This window comes from Otolemur garnettii, unplaced genomic scaffold, assembly GCF_000181295.1.
Source record: "Otolemur garnettii isolate 467f Iridium unplaced genomic scaffold, OtoGar3 scaffold00084, whole genome shotgun sequence".
Taxonomy (NCBI): Eukaryota; Metazoa; Chordata; class Mammalia; order Primates; family Galagidae; genus Otolemur; species Otolemur garnettii.
This window is the reverse complement of record NW_003852479.1, coordinates 4950633-4974221: the sequence shown is the minus strand read 5'-3', so window position 1 is coordinate 4974221 and position 23589 is coordinate 4950633. Positions and strand designations below refer to the sequence as shown.

Genomic DNA, 23589 nt, shown 5'->3' with positions numbered 1-23589 from the left:
CGTGTGTGTGTCTTGTTGACTGTCTCCTATTCTCCTCGTGTGTGTGTCTTGTTGACTGTCTGCTATTCTCCTTGTGTGTGTGTCTGGTTGAATGTCTGCTGTTCTCCTCGTGTGTGTGTCTGGTTGACTGTCTGCTGTTCTTGTGTGTGTGTCTTGTTGACTGTCTGCTGTTCTTGTGTGTGTATCTGGTTGAATGTCTGCTGTTCTCCTTGTGTGTGTATCTGGTTTACTGTCTGCTATTCTCCTTGTGTGTGTGTCTTGTTGACTGTCTGCTATTCTCCTTGTGTGTGTATCTGGTTAAATGTCTGCTGTTCTCCTTGTGTGTGTGTGTCTGGTTGAATGTTTGCTGTTCTCCTCGTGTGTGTATCTGGTTGACTGTCTGCTGTTCTCCTTGTGTGTGTGTCTGGTTCAATGTTTGCTGTTCTCTCTTTCTTTTGAACTCTTCCTCCCCTATAAGCTCTCAACAGAGGGTTGTCCCTTCCTCCTTCTCTTCTCCAAGTCTCCATGTACTAAACTCTAGGGGAAGAGTCTTCAGCAAGAGAAGGGTAAGGAAATATGTGTTGATCATGGGTCCTGGGAACCTCCAATTTGGGCAGTCAGTCCAGTGACTGCTTCCCCTCTGATGTCCTGGGCTGCTCTCATGGATCGGAGCTCTCAGGGCAGCTGTGACTTCCATAGCTCCTTCCCCTAAACCCCAGCAGTCTTCCTCTACATCAGTGGTTCTCAACCTGCGGGTCATGACACACAGGAACTGTATTAAAGGCCCACGGCATTAGGAAGGTTGAGAACCACTGCTCTACCTGGTCAGATCAATGTGAAAGGTGTGTAAGTAACTTAGAGGTTTATTCAAAGAAAGGTGTGTATAGCACTTATTTCTGTTTTAGTTCATTTAACAATATAAATTGTTTGGCATCAGATATATTCTATTGTAACAGAGCTGAATGATATGTTATAACAGATATATTTTGTTATAACAGACCTAAATGCTCAGGAATCCATAGTGTCCTCCTCAGCTCCAATCTGTTAAAATAATCGAAAGCCCACATTTTGTAAATTGCCTTACATGGTTATTGTGTTTTTCAATTAGATGAGACTAAGTGTCACCCTGCCCAGTGGTCAGGTGTCTTTGTGTCCACTTGCCTTTTCCTTGAAGGGGCTGTCAGATGGAGACCCTTGAAGTTTGTTCAGGAAGAATCAGTCTGTCATAGAATTTTAAGGAATCCTCAACAAAGCAATGGATCTATAACTGGAGGGTTGCCCTTTTTATAAATAAAATAAACAATATTTTAACGCATTCGTAGCTAATTGTCTGTAAGGGCTCAAAAAATGTAAATAGTTTCACAGAAATTGTCCACTACTTGTAATAGGATTAAAACTGAGTGGTGAAGATTCCGAGATCCTCCCGGAGCTGCTGCTTCGTAGAGAAAGGCCAGTCTCTGCAAAGATTGAAGTTGTTGGGGAGAGTCTGAGGGGTCACAAAACAAAAGGTGACCAGCAGGGGGGCTGTAAAGTAGAGACCTTTCCACAGACGCCATCAGGAGAATGGGCACTTGAGAGTTTGCAGACGAAATTCTCAGTTTTGAATAGTTAAGTTGTTGAATCTGCTTCCTTTTCATCCTTCACAACTAGACCTGAGCTGTTTTTAATCCCCCTGCTGCAGCAGAAGCCATTCACTGAGCACAGACTGCTCAGGAATCTACTGTGCTCCCTCCAGATTGCGTGTGAGACTGTTCATTTTGCACTTCATTTTTCCCGAATTGATTCCTTGGTAAGGTGGAACTTCCTCTGGAATAATGATGCACGAGGATGCAGGGCAGCAGCTGGACGAGCATGGACTTGTCAGACGTCCTTCCTTCTCGTTCTGATGCTTCCAATAGTTAACTTCATGAGTTTGCACAAAAAGCAAAACAAAATCTGATTACATCTTCTTATCTGTAAACCAAGATTTATAAAACACTTCCAGGTTTGCAGCTGCATAATTAAAATATGCAATTCTCTCACTAGAGTTGTCTGTCATTGTTGGTGACTGTTTGGGGTAGCCAGGGAAGGCGCCCCAAGAGTGGGGACTTGGATCTGTCTTCGTTGGTCACTAGCTTTGTTTTGTAATATGTTTTCATTTAAATGATGTATAAATTTGTAGAGCATTATAGAAATTTACTTTGTACTGTTTAATCCATTGAAACAGACTGTATTGGGCATTAGACCCATTAAGTAGTTGTTAAATACTGGTAGCTACTTTGATTATATATTAAGCTCTTCTAGAGTTCCTACTTCTGAATTCCTAATCAGAAGTTTCTAATTTGGTTTCTTGCTAGATTCATGTTTTTCTTAAAAATCCCAGTCATAGTCTATCCCAGAATAAGACCATATAAAAATGAATTAATAGCGTGGTAGACTAAGCTTAGACTTCAAATCAGCTATATTCAAATCAGATATATTCATTGAATATATCTATATTCAAGGCCTAAGTCTGTTGGTTTCTAGCTATATAAGCCTATTCAAACTTCAGAAATTGCTTATCTTCCTCTGGCCTCAGTTTCCTACTTGTATTATATATTTGTTTCATGATGTGTATTTTGTTAACTTGCATTTTGTCTCTGATGTGGTCAGACACATATGTTACCATTGGTGTCTTACTTTCCTCTTTGAAATAATTTTATGTTTAGACAAAGACTCTAGTTCAAGGGCTCTGTAAGGGAAAGACACTAGGTATTCCAGAAAAATTTATGCATAAAGACATTGAGGGGGGGAAATAAACAGCAGAAGAGAGAAATGATGACTTTTTTCTGTTTTTCTGACTTCTGTCCTCCTCGCATTGATGAGAACATTCAGATAACTATTCTAATATAAATGTTGCGTTGTCATTTGTCTCCGGAATCAGAACCTAAACTTGATAAGAGCATAATTCATGTCAAGTCATAACTGGTGTTTGATGAGTGAATGTGTTTCTTTTTAATGAAGTAGAAAATAAATTTAATTTTGTTGAATATTTTGTTTCCTAGTTATCACACGAAGTAGCCCTCAGAAGTCAACCTATAACTGAACAGTATCAAGGACTTGAGAGATTCTTTATTTTTGATAAAAATGAAAGCATCAACTTACCTCCTTCTCATAGTTTAGAATGCAGTTGTCCCAGTCCTAGGATTACACTGGCAGGTAAATTCATACAAAATCTGATGACCAGCTAACCAAATTTCTAACTTTTTTTTATGACTTAACTTTTTGTGTGTAATTTATTGTTTCAGATTCATTGAGGGTACAAAGAATTAAGTAACTCTGTTTGCATTTGTTAGGTCAAGTTCTTCTTTAATTGTGTCCCACCCCCAAGAGGTGTGCCCTACAACCATGACCCCCATCTCCCTCCTTCTTCCCCTCTCCCAGAACCCTCATTCCCCTGCCCCCAGCTTGAATTGATTTGAGTTTTTCTCTTATGAGGGTGTGTATTAGATCATCCACTGGCTTCATATTAGAATTGAGCACATTGGATTCTTGCCTCTCCATTCTTGGGGTGGGTTACTAAGAACAATGTGTTCTAACTCTAACTCATGTTTTTTAAGACTCTGCCTTCATCTTAGGAAATACTCAGCAGTTCTGTTCAATGAATGAAATAATTTCTTTCTTGCCTAACTAGAATTATTAACCTTGTGTGAGTTGCCTCATATTTATATTTCAGGCCACCATCATAATGTGACAAAACATGACTCTATTAGAACTGGTGGGAGATTATTTTTAAATTCAGAAGTGTGGTTCTTACTAAATTCTAAAATAGTAGAAACTCTTTTTTTTAAATTAAATCATAGCTGAGTATATTAATGCAATCATGGGGTACAGTGTGGTGTTTTCATATATAATTTGAAATATTTTCATCAATCTGATTAACATAACCTTCATGTCATTTTCTTTTAGGTATTATATACTTATTCTTAAATTCTGTCTTAAGAATGTGTCTCAAAACCTCTGTGAAATTTCTCAGACATCCATAATTTCCCTTTCTTTTCCATTTTTGTATTGTGATAGAATATACATAATGTATAAATTAGCATCTTAATCATTTTTAATTGTATAGTTCAGTAGCATCAAATACATGTAGGATGTTGTGTAGCCATTACCACCATTCATCTCTAGAATTATTTTTATCTTGCAAAACTGAAACTCTGTACCAATTAAACAGTAAGCCATCATTCCTCCCTGCCCCCAGACCCTAGCCTAGTACTTTGGCCTTTTTTGTGACTAGTTTTTATTTCACTTAGGGTAGGGTCTTCAGGTTTCCTGCACATTAAAGCATATGTCAGAATTTCCTTTCTATTTCATAAAGAAACAAAAAATGTCAAAAAGTGAGGATAGAGGGTCTGAAGTTCTGTCTGCCCAGCTTCTTGTTTATGAAACTCCCCAGTCCCAAAACTCTGTGGAATATAGGTTGCAAGTCACTGTTAAAGTTTAAAGGTATTTGTTTTTAAAGAAGCATCCCCCCTGTTCAAGGCTGAATAATATTCCACTGTATGGATATACCACACCCACTCGGCCATCAGTAGACACTTGGGGGTGACTTGTACATTTTAGCTATGGTGAATAACGCTGCTAAGAACATGAGTCATACGATAGCTCTTCAAGACTCTACTTTCAATTCTATTGGGTATAAATGCCAAAGTGGGATTGCCGTATTATGTGATAATTTGATTTTTAATTTTGTGAGGAACAGCCATAACATTTTCCATAGTTTATATTTATGCCAAAAGGACACAAGAGTTCTTGACAATACTTGTTATTATTATTTTTTTTTCCAAATAGTACTTATTCTCCCGGATCTCAGATGGCATTCATAGTATCATGTTAGTTTGTATTTGCATTTCTGTAACAATTAATGATATTAATGGCTAAAAATGTGCTTTAGAAAAAATGTTTCTCTTAAGAAAAATGTCTGTTTGAGCCCTTTGCTCATTTTTAATTGGTTTGCTTGTTATGTTGTCGAGTTTTAAGAGTTTTTCACTGTAGTCTGGATGTTATTTCCTTAGAAGATATATATCTTCCCATTCTTTGGGCTGCCTATTTACTCTTTGATAGTATTTTTTGATGCAGATTTTACAACATTTTTCCTAAAGTCCAACTTGTACTGTTTTGTTGCTGTTGTTTCTTGTGCTTTCAGAATCATATTTAAGAAATCAATTCCAAAGCCAATATCATAGCTTTTGCCCTACGTTTTCCTCTAAAAGTTTTATAGTTTTAGATCTCAGATCATGTATTTAGGTCTTTGATCCATTGTGAGTTGATTTTGTACATGGTGTTAGGTAAAGTTCCACATTTATTCTTCTGCATATGCGTGTTAGGCATTTCAGAACTATTTACTGAACAGACTACTCCTTCCCCATTGAATGATCTGGGCACCTTGTCCAAAATGATTTGACTAAGACAATAGATTGTGTGTGTTCTTTCTTTATCACCAAGAACGTTGATAAACATGTAAAGTACAGCACATACGAATTGACTTGATTTAGCCATTCCACAATGTATGTGTATTTCAAAACGCCATGTCTTAGACCATGATTATATACAACTTTTGTGGAATTGTAACAGTGATAATTTGACCATATGTGTGGGTTTATTTCTGGGTTGTCTATTCCTTGGATCTGTATATCTGTCTTTGTGCCAGGACCCTGCTGTTTTGATTACTGTAACTTTATAGTTAAGTTTTAAAATCAGAAAGCATGAGTCCTACAGCTTTGTTCTTGTTTTTCAAGATTATTACTGAGGGTCCCTGTGACTCCCTGTGAATTTCAGGATGGATTTGTGTATTGCTACAAAAATAACATCATTGGGTTTTTGATGGGAATTACCTTGAATCTGTGGATTGTGTTGGTAGCATTGACACTTTAACACTCTCAAGTCTTCCAGTCCATGAACATGGGTGTGTTTCCCTTTATTTGTGTCTTCTTTAATTTATTTTGGTAACACTTTATACTTTTTATTTTCCAAGTCTTTTACCCCATTGGTTAAGTTAATGCCTAAGTATTTGACTCTTTTCAATGATATTGTAAATGGAATTGCCTTCTCAATTTTTTTCCAGATTGTTCACCATCAATGTTTATAGAAACGCAATTGCTTTTTGCCTCTTAACTTTATATCCTGCTACTGGTTGAGCTCATTTATTTGTTCTAACAGTTGTTTTTTTTTAATGAAATACTTAGTTTTCTACTTCAGATCACATTATCTGTGAATAAAAATAATTTTACTTCTTCCCTTCCAATTTTTGTGCCTCTTATTTTTTCTTGTCTAAATGCTCTGACTAGAAGTTCTAACACTGTATTGGATAGAAATGGTGAAAGTGGCCTCCCCTGCCTGCTCCAGACCTTAGCAGGGAAGCTATTGGGTTTTCACCATTGATTATGTTTGCTGTGAATTTTTCATGCGTGGCTTTTATTATGTGAGGGCAGTTTCCTTCTGTTCCTGGGTTTCTGAGTGTTCTTATTAAAGGGTATTGAATTTTGCAAATGCTTTTGCTGCATAATTTATAATGATCCTAGTTTTTTCCCTCCATTCTGTTGATATGTGAATTACACTGATGGGTTTTAACATGTTGAAATGTCTTTACATTTCAGGAATAAATCTCACTAGATCATGGTGTATATTCTTTTTAATATGTTGCTGAATTTGGCTTGCTGGTATTTTGGTGAAGATTTTTGCATCACTGTTCTTAAGGATTATTGTTTTTTCATTTTTGTTTTTCTTTTAGTGTCTTTCTTTCATACTAGGGTAGTGGTGACCTCATAAAATTAGTTTGTGTCCCTCCTCTTCAATTTTTTGGGAAAGTTTGAGGAGGCTCAGTATTAGTTCCTCTTTAAACAGGTTGATAAACTCACCAGTGAAGTCATTCAGTATAGGACTTTTCTTTGTAGAGAGATTTTGGATTACAGGTTTAATCTCCTTACTAGTTATATGTATATTCAGATTTATATATATACAGTCATGTGTATATATGCTTTATATAAACAGTTACTCAGATTTTCTTTTTTATGTTTTTATGATTTTTTTTCCTACTATAGGTTGTATTATTATATACCATGTTTGTTTCTAATTAAAGCATATATAGATGTATGTGTGTATGTTTTCATTCAAACATATGTTTGCAATTCATAGTTAATTTTTAAAATCAGGATATCTAAAAATAATGGTTTTTATTATATGATTATGAGATTTTATGTTACATAATATATCTCACTGTTAAGAATATTCGTTGTTCAGTTAAATGTTTTCTAGTGAGACAAAAAATATGATAAAGTAAAAGCATGGACTTGTTCTTTTTAAATTTTATATTATTGTACCATTTTTCCATTTCAAAGACAGAGAATGGATCCCAGACCACAGCTTAAGTGAAAATGCTGACGATGCCATTGTCTTAGGTGTTCTGAAGGGTGCTCAGAATCCAACATCAGATGGAGAACAGCTCGTGATGGGTAAGACTGACTCTACGGCAGCTGCACTACGATGGTGACTTGTTTGTTCAGTAATTTGCTTCTTTAGTTGCTTAGGCACCTGAAAATCAGCTTTTTTAGTAACATAATTTAAACTTATTCATTTTAAATGAATGTCCTGGATTTTTCTTCCAAAACTAAAACTCCAACGGTTCTCATTATTCTTCCCAAATGACATTAATTACAGTCTTATTTATTTTCTAGAACAGTCTATTAGGGAATAATATTTGTAAAATGTTGCTCAGGGTATTTTGAACAATCCTATAAAACACACATTCAGATTTATTACACACTCAGAAAGCAGGTGCATTTATATCTGATTTTGCACTCTTTGGCTTTCACGCTAGGATCAGACAGAGCAGTGTGTGGAATGATGGACTCAGGTGAAGGTTGTGTTCAGCTGGGTTCGATGGCTCAGTGCTGAACCTAATACCAGGCATGTGTACCGTGGATATTGACTTTAATTCGTTAACTCCATTCTCTGACCAAAGTTAGATTTTCTGTGGGATAATTCTTTTGGCATGCTGAATGTCTAATGTATTTTTTTCAAATAAGTTTATACAGACTATATAACCCCCTTAAAATCATGAGCATTTTTAGGATTTTATTGTTATTTCATTATATCTGCTAAAGTAGGTTTTGTTCATGCTGAATTTCATAGAAAGTTGCAGTAGATAACTAAGAAATTAAGGCAACTCCACACGTGTGTTGAATAAATTAAACTCTGCCTTGGGGATAAAGGGACAACATAGGTGATGTTCCCTGGCTTTAGGGAACTCACGGTTTAAGAGGAATACTTGTCAAAGTGGGCATTTTGCCTTGGCTTAAAGGCGTTCAGCCAGAAATTTAATTACAAACGACTTGCCTATATGTATTAGATTTATATGTCTCTCCTGCTCTACATGGTATGATTAACACTCCTTGGCTGGCTCAGATCCCTTCCATAGCATTTATTTTGAGAATCTATCAGATATAAAAAAATTTTTAGTGGAAAAAAAATCCATTTATGATAAATATTTGGGCTCTGTAATTAGTTACGTGCTCACATCAACGTCTAGAGCAGCTTCAAAACTTCTGTTTGTTCCTTCCAAGGCCGTTGGGAGACACTGTTGTGAGTTACTAGGTATTGACGAAAACAAATTCAACGAGAAATTTGTGACAAATGTCTTTAGACAAAACTTTGTTTCTATTTTTTTTAATTTTAAGATTAATATGAGGGTACAAATGACTCGGTTACAATGTTTGCACTGCTAGGCAAGGTCCCTGCTGTAAATAAGTAGCCAAATGCTTTTATGTAGCAATTTGGCCAGATCAGTAGAAACCAATAATTTGCAATAAAAAACAAACAGCACCTACCTTAGGCCAGATGCTGGTGATAGAAAATACACTGTTGTTTTTATTGCCCGAGAGCATAGAGCCCAGCCCGGAAAGGCTCTCACACAGGGGTGTGAGCAGAATCACCCGGGGAGCCTGTTACAATGCAGATTATGGATCTCACTCTCAAAGATTCTGATTCATCACGGCTGAGGGAAAGGCTGGAGAAATTGCTTTAATGTTATCCACAACTCTCTGTTACGCTGATCTAGATAGTCCAAAAATCATATGTTGAGAAAAGCACACAAATCATACCATGTGTGTCATATAAATTCTATAAAAGGACTATGAATAATGTACTTTTGGAGAGTGATAACTAATGATGGAATGTTTTATCAGTTATAACAGGTAGATAAACACCCAGTCTTTTTAGGAATAGAGATGATGAAATAATGATTTTTCTATTGAAAAGTATAGAGTATTAGCAACATGTTAGAGATGAGGTGACATTTCAGTTAAAAAATTCTTTAGAAAGTGGTAACATTTACCAGTTAGGGGAGTGGAGAAATGGCTTTCTGGATGGGGGATAGTGGCACAAAATAAAATAAAAATTTCCTGCCTCTGCCACAAGTTACAGAAATGTTATATTTTAAACTGATGCCAGTATATAAAGAAATTGCCATGTCCTTAGGTTTTAAAGTTTGTGAATGTATAAACACGGCAGCCACACGATAGTGATAGCTGTGACAGTTGAGCAAGTTCACTGACTCCCCACCCCGTTCTCCTGTCTGCAAATGGCAGCACCTTCCAAACACTGATGAACTCTGCAGCCCGGGGGTCATTGTGACCCCCTCACCAGATCCCACGGATCCCTGGATTCTGCTGATTACAGCTCCAACTTCAAGTTCAAATCTCACCACTTTTACTTGCACTGATCTCCCGTTTTTCTTTTCACCACTCCCAAGGCCACACTGTCCTGATGAATTCCCACCAAATTATGTTGTTTATAGTCAGTGAATGAATTTTTTATATTTAAAGTTATAAGATTTTTGTATTTATGCTTTATAGGGTGTGAATCCCACTTCCCATAAATTTAAACCATAAATTTTATCATGTCATTGTTGTGGCCGAAAAGCGACCCATAACTTCCTAGAAAAGGAAGAAAAATGTAGATTCCTTACGCTGAGTCACCTGGCGACCCTGGGGCGGCCCCCCGCCCCTCCCCTCTCTCATCTGCATCCTCTCCACCTGGCAGCCACCAGGCTCCCTTCCTGTTTTAGCCCGGGCTGCTTCCTCGTTTAGCCTGAGAGTTTGCTCTTCGTGCTGATCCAGGATGCTGTGACCGTCGTCCTGCACACTCTTCTCCACCTGTTGCTCTTTTCATGTCAGGCCAGATGCTGCCTCCTCTGAAAGGCCCTCTGAGATGAACCGACCTAACGCTGCCTTTCAGTCTCTCTGTCATGTTTACCTTTGTTTTTCTTTCTCTTGGAGTCCACCGACACCTAATATTGTCTTTATTTTTCCTTCTGTCTTCCACTCTCGGTTGGCAGAAGGCAGAGACCAGCCTGTGCTGCCCACTGGTGTATCCTGGTGATAGGACAGGGCCTGGCCCACCATCAGCACTCAGGGAAGCTTTCGGAGTTAGTGGAGCAGGACGTAGGGCTGCGTGTTCTTGTGAAGTTCACCCTGAGGACAGGGGCATGGTCTCCTTCACTTCATTTTAAGGCAATCACGAGACAAGGTTTACTGAGAAAGAGAAGGATAGGTTTACAGAATAAGAAGAAGATACAGGCTTAGACAGCAAGATATGTTCACCATAGACAACTAACGAGCCCCCGTTGTCATGAAAAGAAAAAGGCAAAGAGGTGAAGGTTCTGGTCCAGGTTCTGTTTTATACTGCCTGGGGCAGAGTGGCCTTGTGGTTCGGAGGTTAGCTTGGAACCCGGTTCTTACTGCTCCTGTGAGCCTCTCAGAGAGCCCGTGTGTGTGTGTGTGTGTGTGTGTGTGTGTGTGTGTGTGTGTACCTGATAAGCAGCTCCTATCCTACCAGCCAAAGTCAAGTTCACTGCCCACCTTTCTCTGGAAAAGGGAATACACTGGCTGTGAGGAACCAAGTGCACAGGCTGCTACCCCCTCCCTGGAGAGCACGGGGCTCCCGGCCTGGTGTGTGCAGACACCCTCACTCCGCAGGACTCAGCCCCACCACCCCCTTCTTTCCTGCTGCACCACAGGGCCACCTGCAAAAAATGGGCACGTCCCTCAATTGAATGAGTAGCCATGGGAGGTGTGACCTGGGCCTGCGAGGTCTTCAGCTGGGAGGCAGCACCGGCTGATGGAAACCAGCCACATCACACCTGCTCACGGGAACGGCTAGTTCACATCTACTCTGAGTACCCTGATCCTGACAGGGGTGCCTGTGAGCTTCAGGAGCTGATAAAATCATTAACTGAACTGGGTTGAGTATTAACTCGCAAGTTCTCAGAGTTGAAGAGTCTGTACGACATTATACTGTCCGGTTCCTTCCTGTCATGTGTTTCAAGCCATCAGTGACCTCTCATGCAGTGAGGTCACACAGCGGGTTTTAGGCTGCTGGGTCTCACAGTGTTTCTCCCAATTCCGGCTGCTGAAAGAAATTTTCATATGTTTCAAGAAATGTTAAAAAACATTTCTTTTTATGTAAAAATTCTTTATACAGTGTGGCAAGGATGTCAATAAATTATAATTTTTATATCCTTTATTGGAATTAAAATACTTGGTCTTTTCATAAGTATGTGTTTGTTATTAAAGTACTATCCAAAAATCACATTGCTATAATTACTAATATTATACATCTAATGTGAAAGTTACATATAAGATAGTTATACCAATTATCATGCTACTAAATACTTTCAGTGAAGGATTCATATTTTTGATATTCTTATCAGCATTCTTGTACACATTAATATAACCCCAAGGCACCTTGAATCTTATCTTCTCAATATTTGGCAGTTTCATCAGTAATCTCAGGGCATTACTCAGAGCATATCTCAGCGTACACTCAGTGTATACTCTTTAGCTGACACCAAGGAAAATTTATTTTCTTGCATTTAAAATATAACTGTGATCAGTATTAATAAGTTCCTAGGATGACATTGCCAGTCATGGTCCACTTGCTCCAAAAGTAATTTCTTATGTTTACAATCCACAAAGTGGGCTTTTAAAAAATTATGGAATGATTGTGGCATTTTTAATTAGTGAGTTTTCTGGTTGTGTAAAATCATGACCTCAGCAATAACAGTAATAAGCATATACGTTAAACATCCCAGAGAATTATAGAATGACCTAAGAGAACAACAAGCAACACACAAATAAAATGAAGGACCAAATCAAACCCTCTTTTATTTTTTGCAGTTTTTGGCTGGGGCTAGGTTTGAACCCACCTTCAAACACTCTTTTATCTCTGTCTGTGTTCTGGTTTCTTTAAATGACACTTTGGGCGTATCTCTGCAAAGGCAGGTGGCCTATCTCTGCTGTGTGTCCAGGACAAGCCTGACTGCTTTGGAGTGCACTTTTTCCCAGTTGGGATCAATGAACGTTGACTGCCATGGCCCTCGGATGTTGGGGAGTTGAGCAGACAGCTGCCGGCCTCTGCATCTGATTTTCTGAAGGGCATCTGGGTCACGTCACCTGCTCTTTGTCTTTGTTGGCAGAAGTCCAGTCCTTGTAACATCTTACTTTTTAAGAAATAAGAGTTCTAAATTTCTTTCAGTCTTCCCATGACTGAGACATAATACAGATGCAAAAGTATGGCTTTCTCCATGGATCTAGAGCTGTGTGTCCATGTAGGGACGTCCTGACACTCCCTGACCTGTGCTGCTGCCGTTACTGCCCTCCATGGATCTAGAGCTGTGTGTCCATGTAGGGACGTCCTGACACTCCCTGACCTGTGCTGCTGCTGCCCACCCTGCTTCATGACGTCTGAACAGCAAATTGACCTTTCTGGAAGGCTCTGAGTAAAGTACTAACCCTACATATGATAGGCAAAAGAGGAAACCACTTCCAAATTCCAGTTACCAAAATAATTCCTAGGGTACTTTTGTATATTTTTTAAAACAGGCACATTTAAGTCAGTTTTTTTTTCTTTTTCAGAATTGTCTCTGAGCACAGACACAAAGCTGATCAGAATCTTATTTTAATTTATTCACGATTCCATTCCAACAATAATTATTTCAAAAATTGATTCCCCAAATGTTCCTTAAAATTGGTGACCTTGGGGACTTACCTTAGTCAGCTCCTATTGCTTAAATAATTATGTACAGTATTCAGATTCTTCTTGGGGTATTAGCTACATTCAAAGCAGACTTTTAAAGTTAAAAACAAGGCAAACTTAATAGTTATTAAATGTTGAAGACACAATGACTACCTGCATTCACTTTTTTGTTTTGTTTTTATTTCCATTTTTCTTTTGAGACAGAGTCTCACTGTGTTACCCTGGGTAGAGTACTGTGGCATCATAGCTCACAGCAACCTCAGACTCTTGGGCTCAGCTTCCCAAGTAGCTGGGACTACAGGTGCCCACCACAGTACCTGGCTATTTTTAATAGAGATGAGTTTTGCTCTGGCTCAGGCTAGTCTCAAACTCCTGAGTTCAAGCAATCCACCCTCCTCAGCCTCCCACAGTTCTAGGATTACAGACCTGAGCCCCTGCACCAAGTCGTCACCCTTTTGAATTTTATATTTTCCTTTGAGTCAGTAGATTGGGCATAATGTTATAGAACATTTTCAGTCAAATCCTGGTTTTAATAATCACAGTTGTACTCTAAAGAATACGATACTTTATACAAAATCAGTTTGTATTGATATTAGAGAAATACAAAAGTCACCTGCAGCAGACAGAGACCAGGCCGTCCCCGCCTGGTGGAGCAGTGTAGTCACCTGGTGTGGACCTGACTTGGGGATGTGTCCACACCGTGCCCTCTATATTTCCTTCCAAAAAGGTTATATTAGTGGGTGGCACCTGTGGCTCAAAGGAGTAGGGTGCCAGCCCCATATGCCAAAGGTGGCAGGTTCAAACCCAGCCCTGGCCAAAAACTGCACAAAAAAAACAGTTGTATTAGTTTGCAGTCCCACCAGCAGTGTAAAAGTGTTCCCTTCTTTCCACATCCATGCCAGCATTTGCAGTTTTGAGATTTTGTGATGTGGGCCATTCTCCCTGGGGTTAGATGATATCTCAGGGTGGTTTTAATTTGCATTTCTCTAATAATTAGGGATGATGAGCATTTTTTCATATGTTTGCTAGCCATTCTTCTGTCTTCTTTAGAGAAGGTTCAATTCATGTCTCTTGCCCACTGATATATGGGATTGTTGGCTTTTTTCATGTGGATTGACTTAAGTTCTCTATAGATCCTTGTTATTAAGCTTTTGTCTGATTCGAAATATGCAAATATCCTTTTCCATTGGATAGGTTATCTATTTGCTTTGGTTGTTGTCTCCTTAGCTGTAGAGAAACTTTTCAAGTTAATTAAGTCCCATTTGTTTATTTTTGTTGTTGTTGCAATTGCCACGGCAGTCTTCCTCATAAAGTCTTTCTCCAGGCTGATATCTTCCAGTATTTTTCTTATTCTTTCTTTGAGGATTTTTATTGTTTCATGCCTTAAATTTAAGTCCTTTATCCATCTTGAATCAATTTTTGTGAGTGAAGAAAGGTGTGGGTCCAATTTCAGTCTCTTACATGTGGATATCCAGTTCTCCCAGCACCATTTATTGAATAGGGAGTATTTCCCCCAGTGTATATTCTTGTTTGGTTTAACAAAGATTAGATGATTGTAAGTTGTTGGTTTCATTTCCTGGTTTTCTATTCAATTCTAAACGTCTATGTGTCTATTTTTGTGCAGTACCATGCTGTCTTGACCACTATGGCCTTGTAGTACAGCCTAAAATCTGGTATGCTGATGCCCCCGGCTTTGTTTTTACTGCTAAGAACTGCCTTAGCTATATGTGTTTTTTTCTGGTTCCATACAAAATGCAGAATCATTTTTTCCAAGTCTTGAAAATAGGATGATGATATTTTAATAGAGATGGTGTTGAATCAGTAGATTGCTCTGGGAAGTATAGACATTTTAACAATATTGATTCTTCCCAGCCATGAGCATGGTATGTTCTTCCAATTGTTAAAGTTCTCTGCTATTTCCTTTCTTTGGGTTTCATAATTTTCTTTATAGAGGTCCTTCACCTCTTTTGTTAGGTATATTCCTATGTATTTCATTTTCTTTGAAGCTATGGTTGTGTCTTTAATTAGACTCTCATCTTGGCTGTTATTGGCATATACAAAGGCTACTGACTTGTGGACATTGATTTTATATCCTGAGACATTACTGTATTTTTTGATGACTTCCAGGAGTCTTGTGGTTGAGTCTTTGGGGTTCTCTAAGTATAAGATCATATCGTCGGCAAAGAAGGAGAGTTTGACCTCCTCTGCTCCTATTTGGATGCCCTTTATTTCCTTCTCTTGCCTAATTGTATTGGCTAGAACTTCCAGCACTATGTTGAATAGTAATGGTGACAGAGGAAAACCTTGTCTGGTTCCAGATCTAAGTGGAAAAGCTTTCTGTTTAACTCCATTCAGTAAAAGATTAGCTGTGGTTTTGAAATAGATAGCTTCAATCAGTTTAGAAATGTGCCACGTATGCCTATACTCTTCAGTGTTCTAATTAGAAAAGGATGCTGGATTTTATCAAATGCTTTTTCTGCATCTATTGAGAGGATCATTTGGGCTTTGATTTTGCTTCTGTTAACATGGTGAATAACGTTTATGGATTTACATATATTAAACCAGCCTTGCATCCCTGGGATGAAACATACTTGATCATGATGTATGACATTTTTGATGATAAACTGCAATCTATTGGCTAAGATTTTGTGGAGAATTTTTGCATCTATATTCATTAGTGAAATTAGTCTGAAATTCTCCTTTTTGGTTGGATCTTTTCCTGGTTTGGGGATCAGGGTGATGTTTGCTTCATAGAAGGTGTTGGGGAAGATTCCTTCCTCCTCAATTTTTTGGAATAATTTCTGCAATATAGGAATCAGCTCTTCTTTGACGGTTTGATAGAATTTTGATGTGAAGCCATCCGGACTAAGGCATTTTTTTTGTTGGGAGATTATTTATTGTTTCTTCGATCTCAATGCTTGAAATTGGTCTGTTCAGGAGATCTATTTAATCCGGGCAAAGTCTAGGGAGAGGGTGTGATTCCAAGTATTGATCTATTTCCTCTACATTGTCAAATGTCTGGGCAGTTTCTCTTTTTTTCTGACTGCAGAAAAAAGTACAAAAAATAATTAGTAAGAAGTGCTCCTTATGACATTGGGAAAATTACTGAGATTAAGAAATTATGATTAATTAGAATGGATAATTATCAAAGGCTGATTTTCTCATAAGCCCTGTTGCATGGACTTACATGCTCTTTGTGCAGGGGGCTGGTGTTCTGCGTCTTTACAAATACTCATTTCAAGTTTTAAAAAGTTGATTTTAAATTTTGTACTTTTCCTTTTAGGCCAGAAACCATGGAGACCTTCAACAGTGAATTTACCACTTTCGAGCTCTGTTAAAAGAAGCTCCAGCTGCCTTTCATCCTCTCATCTCAGATCAAGAAGCGTAGCCACCCGGTCACTATCTAGAGCTGCTTCTGAAATTTCAGAAATTGAATATATTGATAGCAATGACCGGTATGAGCTTTTCTTAGATGACACTGCTGATCAACAAACCTTAGACAGTTTGGAAAAAGAATTAAATGGGATGAGAAACCTTTCAGGTAATGGGATTTTTTCATTGTTGTTAATGTTAACTTGTTAACTCTGCCCTCTGCCTGATTCTTTGTTTCCCCCCCATGAGAAGCAAACAAGCAGGCTAAGAAAAAAGACATCCATTTTCCCTCCTTAACCACTAATTTTTTGTGTCTGCTTTTTTGTATATCCTAACATCACCCTGAAAATGTTATAAAAACATGTGGAGGCCTGGTCACATCAGAGGTGGTCTCGGTGGCCTCCGTAACACACAGTTGAACTGTGGCATGAGGACTGTGATGGGCACAGAGGAAAATATGTTTCTATTCTTTCTACAAACTCAGTGAAGGGTTAGTTTCCCTTTTTTTTTTTTTGCAGTTTTTGGCCGGGGCTGGGTTTGAACCCACCACCTCCAGCATATGGGGTCACCCCCTACTCCTTTGAGCCACAGGCACCACCCCAGTTTCCATATTTTTATGAAAGCCACCATCCAACGCACTCGGAGAATTGAGCTTAAAATCTTTTTTAAAGCGCCACTTTTCTGGCCTCGATGTGTACACAGTTCTTTAGGGGATCTTATTAAAATGCAGATTCAGATTCAGTATGTCTGGGCTGTGGTGAAATTCCGCACAGCTAACAAGCTACCCAGGTAATGCTGGTACTGTCAGCTGTCAGACCACAGCTTAAGGAGAAATTACACTGGTGCATTCTATTTCTAACCTTAATGAACATCGTCTAGCAAATAGCAACCATATTTTTGAACATGCAAGTCTAGCTCAGTAATGAAGCATCAGGGAAAGAGATCCTTCTGTTTTCATCAAGAAGGCAACTCGCTCAGCGTGGAAGAAGCCAGCTGCAGATTCAAGACACAGGCTGCAAAATTCTCTGGTCCTGTGTATTTCACATTTGCTCGCTCTTTTTCCTTTTTTTTTTTCTGGTAGTGGTCTCCTTTGACCTTACAATAATGACTTCACTTTTTTTCTAAAATGATACATATTTGTTTAGTAAATTTCAAGCAGTACAAAACACACACAAGAGAAACCAAAGCCCTCACAAAATCTGCAATGATAATTATTAACATTTAATGAGAATTATTCAAAATATGTCTTTATATATCATGAATGTACATATAAGAACACATTGTTAGAATGATGGATAGCCTGAAGGAAAGATGCAATAATTTTATGAAAATATATTTATGTTCCCCATGAATTTATTCTGTTATTATCTACCCCAAAAGTTCTTTTCTCTCTACATCCAAACCAGCATGTGCTTTTTTGAGACTTTTTGTTTAGAACCATTCTTACCGGAGTTGGGTGATATCTCACTGGTTTTGATTTGCATTTCCCTGATAATTAGAGATGTTAAGCATTTTTCATATGCTTATTGGCCATTAATGAATCTTCTTGACATAAGTTTCTGTTCATGTATTTTTCTCCCTTTTTTATGGTGTTGATTTTCTCTTGCTGATTTGATGATGTTCCTTATAGATTATGGTTTTCAGCCCTTTATAGGATGTGTAGCATGCAAATATTATCTCCCATTCTGTAGGTTGTCTATTCACTCTATTGACTGATTGGCTGTGCAGAAGGTTTCAAATCAAGTCTATTTACTAATTTTTTTTATTGCTGTAATTATCTTTGTGGTCTTCCTCATAAATTGTTCACCTAATTTGATGCCTGTAAGATTCTTCTCGAGATTTTCTTCTAGAATTCTTAAAGATTCATGTCTTAGATTTAAGTCTATTATCCATCAAGACTTAAATTTTGTAGGTAGGGATAGGTGCAGAGTCTGTGTCAGTCTTCTTTATATGGCTACCCAATTTCTCCAGCATCATTTATTAGATAGGAATTCTTTCCCTCAGTGTTTTAGTGTGTGTGTGTGTGTGTGTTTTTTTTTTGTCTGCTTTGTCAAAGATCAGGGGAAATATGAAGATGGTTTTCTATCTGATCCAGAGGTATATGCCTCTGTTGTTGTGCCACTGCCATGCTGTTTTGGTTACCATAACTTTGTTGTATAGCTTAAAGTGTGATAAAGGGATATCTTCCAATTTTTTTTCTTATTGATTAAGGTAGCTGTGGCTATTTGGGGTCTTTTCTGATTCTACATGAAGTATAGAACTATTTTTTTTACTATATCTGTGAAAAATGATGCCAGTATTTTAATGGAAATTGCACTGAACATGTAAATCACTTTGGGTAGTGCATTGGATTGGATTCTGCCAATCCAGAGCATGTTACATATTCCCATCTGTTTGCAGCCTCTGAACTTTTCTTCCTCATTGTTTTGTAGTTCTCTCTGTAGGCATCTTTCACCTCCTTTTAAAAATATATTCCTAGATATCTGATTTTCCTTGTTGATGAGTTAAAAGCTATTGAGTCTTTGATTTGATTCTTTGTTTGACTGCTGTTGGCATATATAAATGCTATGATTTGTATATATTGATTTTGTAACCTGAGACTTTGCTAAATGTATCAATTCCAAAAGTCTCTTGGCAGAATATTTGGTGTTTTTGACATTAAGATCATGTTGTCAGGAAAGAGTGATAATTTGGTCTCTTCTGTCCTGATTTGGATGCCCCTGATTTACTTCTCTTGTCTGATTGCTCTAAGAGCACCAGTGCTATGCTCAGTCAGTGTGGTGATAGTGGGCAACCTCGTATGGCTCTAGTTCTTAGAGGGAATGCTTTCAGTTCCCCATTCAGTATGATGTTGACTGTGGTTCATCATATGTCACTTTTATAATTTTGAGGTAAGTTCTATCTATGCTTATTTTGTTAAGTATTCTTATCATAAAAAGTTCTGAGTTTTGTCAAATGCTTTTTCTGCATCTGCTAAGAGGATCATATGGTCTTTGTTTTTGCTTCTATTTATGCAGTAAATTACATTTATTTATTTAAGTATGTTGAACCATCCTTATATCTCTGGGATAAAGCACACTTGGTCAAGGTGGATAATATTTTGATATGTAATTGAATTTTATTTTGTGAGAATTTCATTGAGAAGTTTTGCATCTCTTTCATCAGGAATATTGGTCTATAGCAGTGGTTCTCAACCTTTCTAATGCTGCAACCCTTTAATATAGTTCCTTGTATTGTGGTGACCCCCAACCATAAAAATATTTTTGTTGCTACTTCATAACTGTAATTTTGGTGCTGTTATGAATCGTTAACATAAATATCTGGTATGCAGGATGGTCTAAGGCGACCCCTGTGAATGGGTCGTTCAACGCCCAAAGGGGTTGTGACCCACAGGTTGAGAACCACTGGTCTATAGGTTTCTGTTACTGTTCTGTCCTTTGCTGGCTTTGATATCAAGGCAATATTGACTTTGTGAAATGTTTTAAGGCAAGTTCCTTCCTTCTCAATTGTAGGAATAATTTCTGCAGTATAGATACCAATCCTTTGTAGGTCTGGTAAAATTCAGATGTGAAACCATTTAATCCAGGAAATCTTTTTGTTGGAAGGGTTTTTTTTTTAATTATTTTTTTATTTGCTGCTTTAGTTTTGGTGCTTGATCTTGGTCTTTTCTTTGTATTTCTCCCTAATTATTCCTAGGGAGGCTGTGTGTTTCTAGGAATTTTTCCATTTCCGCTGTGTTCCAAGTTTATATGCATAGACACTTTTATAGTATTCAGAGATGATATTTTGTGTTTCTGCGGTAGTAGTTGTGCTTTATACTTCTCATTTCTTTTTTTAGGACATAAAATTATAAGTTAATTTTATATTAAAAAGAGAGAAAGGGGAAAGAGAAGAGAAAGAGAGCAGGGAATGTGGAGGGGAAGGTCACAGGGAGAGAAAGGAGCAAGGAAATGGTTTGACGTCCCACAGAAGGAAAGGAAGAATGCCCACCCTTCTCACTTCTGATTGAGCTTTTCAGAGTCCTTTCTTTTCTGCTTCTGGTTAATCTGGTCAAGGCCTATCAATTTTGTTCATTCAAAGAACCAAATTTTTGCTTCCTTAATCTTCTGAATATTTCTTTTATTGTCAATTTCATTTAGTTCTGCTTTGATCTTGGCTTTTCTTTTCTTCTTCTGGTTTTGGGATTGGTTTGCTCCACACAGGAACATCCCAAAGTGGCCATGCACAGCCTCAGAGCCTGCTGCGTCCTTGCAGGAGAGCCTCAGAGCCAGGACCAGGAGGACCTGGAAATAGGGCTTCTGAGCAGGGCCTCTGAGCTAGAAGGGCTGTACAGTTGGTGAGACTGATCCTATATGAAGGGTGCAGTTGGGGCCAAGCAGGCTGGAGGTAGCTGGGGCCTGTAGGGCAGAGTTGAGGTCAAGGAAGTGATAGGCTGTTATATAGGCGCAGGTGCCCAGTGGATGTCAAGATAGGAAGGCAGAGGTCAGCCCTGACGTGCCAGGGCCACAGAGCTCTCCACACTCCTCTCAAGACCTGCTGAAATAGCCACCCCTAAGGTTGGAGCTACTGTGCCTAGCATGAGAGCCTCTGAGTCAGGACTGGGGTGGGCTTGAAAGCAAACCTGAGCAGGGCTTCTTAGCCACAAGCAGGGCTGCACCGATGGTGGGCCAATCCAAGCTGGAGGGCAGAATCAGAGCCAAGCAGGCAGTTAGGCAGCTGGGGTCTAGAGAGCAGAATCAGGGCTGAATGAGCTACAGTCTTGTCTGCAGGCACAGGCGCACCGTGGATGCCAGATTGGGTGGGCAGAGGTCATAGCCCCACCCAGGACCAGCTGAAGCAGTCACTTAAAGCTTTCCAGGTTGGAGCCTGCAGTGCTCTGCTCAATTCCTATCCTCTGATTCCATTGAGGAGTACAGGAAAAGTGCTTAGCTTCAAGTTCCAAGGTGTGGTTCAGGGAAGCTACAAATCGTATACACTCTCTCCTCACCCCGGTGTGGACTCGACAGGGTGCACCTGAGATTTCAGGATGACGTTAGCTGTTGACCAGTCCGCATCACGCCATTGTCTGGTGGATTGTCTCTGCACAGACTCCAGGCAGGTCCCTGGTCTGACTAGGTAAGAAGTCTGTCTGTAGGGGGTGGAGGAAGCTGTCTTGCAGTTCAACTTGTACTGCACCAGCAGGGCCAGCCTGGTGCTCCCATCCCCTGGTCTGCCGTCATTCCCCTCATGCTCCCAGATCTTGTTGTATATATCATCTTGTCCCCTTGTTCCCACACCGAGTGCTCTGCATGGCTTTTCAGTTATTTTACAAAGTTGCTTCACAGAAGAGCAATCTGCATGGGCAGCTGCCTGCACCCTCCCCTTCTTCCCTGGGAGGGGTCTGCTGGCTCGCTGCCTCTAGTGCACCATTTCCCCCACCCCATGCTTGAGTTTTAACACAGTGCTGATTAAATCCTGATAATAAAAGATGAGGACTCTTTTATTTACTTATTTTTTAAAGCCTCATGCTAATCTAGACAGTATTGAATACGTCTCTGTGATAATTCCTTATTTTGTTAAGGTTCTTTTGTATTTTCTTTTTCCTCAGTGGACATTTGTATGGATTAAATGCTCAGTACCAGTATTTTTTCCCCATAACTTTACAATGTTGAGCCTTGATTCATCTCTAGAATGTTTCATTATGTTGATAGAGCCTTTTATTTTTATAGCCAATTGGCACATTAACTAGATATTGAGTGGAGCGCCATTTCCTTTCCTCTGCCCTGAGTGGACATTTTTCCTTTGTCTTCTGACCCTGAAGATGGTGTTAGTTAGCACCTTATCACAGTTTTTCCATTTGACTTATATTTCACTGAATTTAATTGTCAAGTATTTTTGCCTGTAGGTAGGGTCACGGTAGCTTTATTACCTGCGTTCTGTTATGTTTGAAAATGCCTGCTACTTTTATATTTAAAAGGCAAATTGGCTGAGTGTAATGCCTCTGGGTCACCTTTATCTGAAACCTTGTACATTCCTATTTGCCATGTTCTGGGTCTGAATTCTGCTGTGAAGTTATCTCGGGTCACCTTGATTTTATCTCTCTCTGTCTCCCTCTTTCCCTCTCTCTCTCCCCCGCCCCACCCAGGCTTCTTTCCTGACTGAATGCTTAAAGAAATTTTTCTTAATACTTGAAATTCAGTAACTGGACTAGAATTGTGTTTCAGTGTAAATAATTCAACAGTTTTTAAAATGCAGGATTCTCTTTCCGTCTGTAGAATAAGCTACGCCTTGTTTTCAGGGAAATTTTCCGTTTTTGTGTCTTCGAATTGCTTTTTCATTCCACTTGGCTTTCTCCTGCTGAGAAACTTATTTTCTTTAAACAAAGTTTCATAGTTTCTTCAATTCTTTTAATAGTTTTTATCTTCCTTTGTATTTACTGGTATTACCTTCCATGACGTCAGTATTTCAATCTTCACTTCCCTGTAGTCCACTCTTTATTACTCAACTTTTTAAAAGTCGTCCTCAAAATGCATTACTTTAACTTTTTCTTGACTTTTTAATAGTGTTTTTTACTTTGATATAATTTCAAACTTACAGAAGCTTTTTAAAAATGCAAAAATAAGACGAAACCCCTGTACCTGTGTGAGCTTTTCCTGCTTCACTAGCTGTGTTTGGCCACATTCTCTCTCTCGCTCACACACACACCTTTTATATGAACCACGTAAGGAGAAATTATAAACATCTGACTTATTTAAATTTATTTGTTCATTTCTATTACTACAGAATATTTTACATGTTAATAGAATGCATGCTATGTATTGTTACATGAGTAGAATATGTAATGATTAAGTCAGGGTGTTCTGGGTAACCATCATGTTCAATGTTGAATTTCGTTCTTCCTTTTTTTGGCCAGGGCTGAGTTAGAACCTGCCACCTCTGGTATATGGGGCTGCCACCCTACTCCTTGAGCCACAGGCACCATTCCTGAATTTCTGTATGTTGGGAATATTTCAAGTCCTCTCTTCTAGCTACTTTGAAGGAAATACATTGTTGTTAACAACAGTCATCCTACTCTGCTATTGAATGTTAGAGCATACGCCTTCCTCTGATTGAATGTTAGAGCGTACGCCTTCCTCTGATTGAATGTTAGAGTGTACGCCTTCCTCTGATTGTACACTAACCCTTAACTCACTCAGCCTTCTCGGTCTC

General features: G+C 38.7%; 1 protein-coding gene across 1 annotated transcript in view; it reads left to right on the top strand.

Moving 5' to 3' along the window:
- ZBBX (zinc finger B-box domain containing) overlaps positions 1 to 23589 on the top strand; it is a 106983-nt gene that overhangs the window by 71616 nt on the left and 11778 nt on the right. The window contains exons 14-17 of the mRNA XM_012808110.1: positions 3003 to 3156; positions 4345 to 4347; positions 7335 to 7448; positions 16313 to 16570. Coding sequence (XP_012663564.1) covers positions 3003 to 3156; positions 4345 to 4347; positions 7335 to 7448; positions 16313 to 16570 — 529 coding nt within the window. The remainder of the gene's footprint in view (positions 1 to 3002; positions 3157 to 4344; positions 4348 to 7334; positions 7449 to 16312; positions 16571 to 23589) is intronic.